Below are 5,716 nucleotides of genomic sequence, written 5' to 3'. Positions count from 1 at the left end.
AAACACAAAACTATTGAACTTCCGATTGTTGGAAGACATCAGAAACAAAAATGAAAGAAAAATGGTAAATTGGAATACTGTGTAGAATTATCCATAAAATATATGGCCAAAGATACCAAATACGTAAAGAGTTCCCACAGATCAATTAAAAAATTAACAATTCAGTAGAAAAAGAAGCAAAGGACATAAAAAAACAATTTTCAGGAAGCTGTGAGATTAGCCAGGTGGCAGGCAGGATAGGAGGTCGCATGCTCATCTCCAGGAGCTCCATCACTGTTGTGTTCAGTTCTCTGAAGACCACAGTGCCTTGCCATTTACAAAATAGGAGCTGCCACTGCTCAGTACCCCACACACGAGGTCCCAGGTCACAGCTTTGACCCACGATCACCAAGCCAAGCTGCACTGCTGTGTGACCACATTCTGGCTCCTAAGCAGAAAGTTTGACCTGCCATCACCAGGGAGTCCTGCCATTGCCCTGTGCTCTGCAACCTAAGCCCTAAGCCAGGGCTCTGACATTCCATCACAGGGGCTCTAGTTTGTCTCCCAACCCCTAGGTCCTAGTCTCAGCAGAGACTCACCGTCACCAGGTTGCCTTGCTGCAGCTCTCTGCCCTACTTCCGGTGTCTTGACTCAGGGCTTTGATCCACCATCACCAGGGCTGTGCTGTTGCTGCTCTACACTCTGGGGTCTTGAGTTGGAGCTTTCGCCCCAACTGCTGCTGCACCCTGCCACCTAGGCCCAAGCTACCATTACCTCTTGTCATCCCTGGGCCAGCCACTGTAGCATTTCCCCTCCCACTTAGAGCCTAAGTCACTATGGTAAGCCCCGGAAACCCAGACCCCAGTTCCATGGGATACCTGCACATGTTCACATGTCAGACACCAACACCACCACCATAGCAAGTGCACCTGAACCCCAGGACCCTGACTCTGTGGCCACTGTGGGTGCCAGCCCACTAGACCTGGGGCCGAGAGGGGTCCCCTCAGGTAGAGCTTACCCCCATGGGCAAAATAGGAGAACAGGAGAATGCCAGCAGCTTTCACCACCAAGGACCCCAATAGCCCTAGCCATCACTGTTTGGGCCACCAAAGACCCCTGTGGTCTTTGCCAAGGTTGACCTCAGCTGAGGGAGCTACAATCAAATTAAAAAGCATCTACAAAGCAAAGGAAGCCATCAATAAACTGAAAAAGCAACCTATGACATGACAGAAAATATTTACAAGCCATGTATCTGATAGAGGGTCTTTATGTATCCAAAATACATAAAGAACTCATTCAGCACAATAAAAAAATCCATTTTAAAAATGGGCAAAGGACCTGAATAGACATTTTTCCAAAGAGACATCCAAGTGACCAACAGGTACTTGAAAAGGTGTTCAACATCACTAATAATCAGCACATCAAAACTATCATGAGATATCACCTCATACCTGTCAGTATGGCAATTATTAAAGACCAAAGACAGTAAGTGTTGATGAGGATATGGAGGAAAAACAAACAAACAAACCTTGTGCACTATTTGTGGGAATGCAACCTGGTGCAGCCACTATGGAAAACAGTATGGAAGTTCCTCAAAAAAATTAAATATAGAACTACCCTATGATCTTGCAATCTCACTTCTGATTATAGATCCGAAGTAAATGAAATCAACTATCTCAAAGAGATATCTGTACTTCCATGTTAATTGCAGTGTTATTCACAATAGTCAAGATATAGAAATAGCCTAAAGTCCTTTGATAGATGTTTAGATAAAGAAAATATGATATATAGATAGATACTGATACACACGCACACACGCGCGTGCACACACACACAAACACACACACTAGAACTCCTGTAGTGACAGTGAGGATGGGGTTTGATGGCATTATGCTAAGTGACATAAGCCAGGCAGAGAAAGACAAATTTGGTGTGGTATCATGTGTATGTGGAATCTTAAAAAAAAAAAAAATCCAACTTCATAGAAACAGACACTAGAATGGTGGTTGTGGTTGCCAGGGACTGGGGGAGAGGACAAAATGGGGAGATGTAGGGCAAAGGGTACAAGTCTTCAGTTATAGGATGAATAAGTTCTGAGAATCTAATGTGCAGCATGGTGAATATAGTTGATAATATGCAACTGTATACTTGAAACTGGCTGAATAGACATTAAACATTCTCACCACACACACACACACACACACACACACACACACACATAGGAGAATTAGCTATGTGAAATAAAGGATGTGTTAATTATCTTGTTCTTGGTAATCATTTCATAATGTGTGCATATATCTATCTATATACCTATATCTATATGTATCTATATCTATATATCTCTATATATCATCATGTTGTACACTTTAATATATACAATTATATTTGTCAATTATTTCTCAATAAACTTTGGAAAAAATTAATTCCCAGTGAAGAAATACTGATAATTATATTAGCCCAGGCCTCCATAACAAAATACCATAGATTGGGGGGTTTAAAAAACAAAATTTATTTTCTGACAGTTCTGGAGGCTAGAAGTCCAAGATCAGGTGCCAGCACGGCCAGGTTCTGGTGGAGCTCTCTCTGGCTAGCAGATGGCTGTCTTCTCACTTTGTCTTCACATGGAATGGCACTTCCTCTCTTCTAGACCACAGGCCAGCAGGTTAGGGCTCCAACCTAATGTAACCTTAACTACTTCCTGAAATACCTCATTAATACTTCCTAATTAATCTCATTTAGCCTTAATTATTTCATAAAGACCCTATCCCATATACAGTCACATTGGGGGTTAAGGGCTTTAGCACATGAATTTTGGTGGGATACAATTCAGTCCATATCATGGATAACAAACATTTGAAAATGTATTCAACCTTACGTGATGTCAAAGAAACGCATATTAAAATAATAATTAATATTTTACAACCGTTATAATGTCAAAAATTAGAAGAATTTGTTTCTATTGGGGCACCTGAGTGGTTCAGTTTGTAAAGCATCCAACTCTTCATTTCAGCTTAGGTCATGATCTCATGGTTCGTGAGATGGAGCCCCATGTTGGGCTCTGTGCTGACAGCATGGAGCCTGCTTGGGATTCTCTCTCTTCCTCTCTCTCTGCCCCTCCCCCCTCTCTTTCTCTCTTACTGTCACTCAAAATAAATAAATAAATATTTAAAAAGAAGAATTAATTTATAATAGTTACTGTTAAAGCTGTAGGAGGCAAGCAGTTTCACCCATTATTGTAACAGTAAAAGAGTGAATTTTTGTGGGATAAGAGGGAAATATATATTTAAAAATCTAAGTTTTTATATTTTTCAACGCAGAAATCTTATTAATTAGAACTTATGAAAATGCTTGCAAGATAATAAAAACACATCTTTGAAGAACATTATTGATCATATTGGAGTAAATCTAGAAATAAACTCCATCAAAAGGAATATTGTTAAGCAAATTATGGTTAATTAATAAATTAGCACTAGGCAATTATTAAAATAGAGGAGGTAAGTTTCTAGATATTTTGCCAGATAATAAAGTCTTCCAAGTAATGTTTAACAAAAAGACATGGTACAAGATGCCCCTATAGATATGACATATATATAAACATGTTTTTATATGTATAAAAAATTAGAAGGGAAGCACCAAATTCTTTTTTTTTTTTTTTGAATTCTTTTTTTTTTTTTTTATGAAGTTTATTGACAAATTGGTTTCCATACAACACCCAGTGCTCATCCCAAAAGGGGAAGCACCAAATTCTTAACAGTGGTTTCTTCTTGAAAATTGAATTATGAAGGGTCTGGACAAAGAGGGTGAAGATTTGATTTTCACTTTTCATTGGTAAAATTGTGTTTTGTTTTCATTTTTATAAACATAATTTCTAATGGGAAATTTAAAATCAATGAGTGATATTTCCATTTCAGAAAAAAAAAAAGAAGTCCCAAAGGAAGTTTAACTCCTCTACTGCTAAATACCTCAGAATCTTGTAATGCAGACAGGGTACTCAGTGTCTCAAATTATACTGTACTGGGTCCAGAACCTTGTGTGGGATCCTTGTGTCAAAGCACGTTGGGGGAGCTATTTCAGGGGAATCCAGACAGGAGGGTGTACTAATATTTGGTACCAAGCTGTGACTTTCCATATTCTAGTTTGGAAAGAATCTTTGCTGGTGTATTGTTGGGGAACTCAGCCAAAAATAAACAAAAGGTCCTGCCTGTAGGACCATGAGTCTCTCAGGATACAGAGCTTCCTGGGTTCCACCTCCATCTGGAGTGGGAAGAGTAGCTAGGCCCAAAAGGCAACTAGTCAAGGATTCTGGTTTACAGAACCCACACACACATTATCAGGGAGAGCCTCCTTGGGGAGCAAGGAGTCTCACTTCATAACAAAAGTCATCTTGCTCAAGGATCTAAGAGAGACAGGAAACACTTCCTGTGGTTCTACCCTCCTGATACACTTTTATGCAAGGGCTCGCTTCCCCGTGAGCACCTGCCACAGAGCCCCCTGTACATCAGGGTTCCGAAGGCTGTAGATGAGTGGGTTCAGCATGGGGCTGATGACAGTGTTGAGGATGCCAATCCCTTTGTCTTTGTCTGAAGCTTCCACTGAGCCCAGCCTCATGTAGCTGAAGACACCTGTCCCATAGAATATGCCAACCACAGTGAGGTGAGAACCACATGTGGAGAAGGCTTTTTTCCTGCCCTCAGCAGAACGGATTCGTAGGACTGCAGCTGCCACATGGATGTAGGAGGTGACAATGAGAATCACAGGTGCACCTGCCATGAGGATACCCAGACCAAAGAGCAGCAGCTCATTGAGTTGGGTGCTGGAGCAGGAGAGCTGGAAGAGCTGTGGGAGGTCACAGTAGAAGTGATTGATCACATTGGGACCACAGAAGTTCAGGGTGGATATGGCTACTGTGTGGGTCAGTGCATTAGTGAAGGCTAAAGCCCAGGACACAGCCACCAATATCCTCTGGACTGTCTGGCTCATTCGGGTGCTGTAGGTGAGGGGCTGGCAGATGGCCAGGAATCGGTCATAGGCCATAGCTGTCAACAGGAAGCAGTCCACACCAGCCAACTGATGAAAGAAGAAAAGCTGTGTGAGGCAGGCTCCATAGGGAACAGTACGCTTGTGGGACAGGAGACGAGCCAACATTGAGGGAACAGTGACGGTGATACACCCAACGTCCAGCACCGATAGGTTCCCCAGGAAGAAGTACATGGGGGTGTGGAGTTTGGTCTCTACCAAGATGGCGGCCAGGATGCTGAGGTTGCCCCCAACAGTGAGCAGATAGGCTAAGAGGAAGACTACAAAGACAACTGGCCGTAGCCCTGGTGTCTCCACTAAGCCCAGCAGGATGAACTCAGTAACAGCTGTTCCATTGGTCCTGGATTCTGGGTCCATGTGTCCCTGAAAGGGATCAATCTTCCTAATTTAGTTATTCAAGAAAAATACACGGACTCACTCTCAAATGCCAAGCCCCAGGGTAAATTCCCACGTGTCTCTAGTGGGTATTTTCCCACTCCTCAGGCCACAGATCTCTCATTAACGCTCAGTCTTCACCTCAATGTCCTCACCCAAGTTCCAGGTGAGTTACACAACTACCTTGGTATCCCCCCTTCTTATAAGAGATCTATAAATCCTTTCTTCCAGTGTTCCCTAGAATCAGGGAATGAGGTCCTTCTACCATCAACCTGTATAAGGAGATTTGGAGAAATATCATGCTAAAAGTGAAAGTGAATAGCTA

At 42.2% G+C, this 5,716-nt stretch overlaps 1 protein-coding gene across 1 annotated transcript; it reads right to left on the bottom strand.

Annotated features, from left to right (window-relative positions):
- Positions 1-4,425: 4,425 nt before the first annotated feature.
- Positions 4,426-5,373, bottom strand: LOC124513249 (olfactory receptor 3A1-like). The gene has a single exon (XM_047081065.1). The coding sequence runs from the start codon at positions 5,371-5,373 to the stop codon at positions 4,426-4,428; it is 948 nt and encodes a 315-aa protein (XP_046937021.1).
- Positions 5,374-5,716: the final 343 nt, after the last annotated feature.

The sequence above is a fragment of the Lynx rufus genome, unplaced genomic scaffold (assembly GCF_022079265.1).
Source record: "Lynx rufus isolate CCGP_SWC_20201006 ecotype Redwood Valley unplaced genomic scaffold, mLynRuf1.p SCAF_18, whole genome shotgun sequence".
Classification (NCBI taxonomy): Eukaryota; Metazoa; Chordata; class Mammalia; order Carnivora; family Felidae; genus Lynx; species Lynx rufus.
Note: the sequence above shows the minus strand (reverse complement) of the source record. Positions and strands in the feature narration are given on the sequence as shown.

Excerpts from the sequence above, each read along its gene's own strand:
- LOC124513249 (XM_047081065.1), bottom strand. The coding sequence starts at position 5,373 with ATGGACCCAGAATCCAGGACCAATGGAACAGCTGTTACTGAGTTCATC.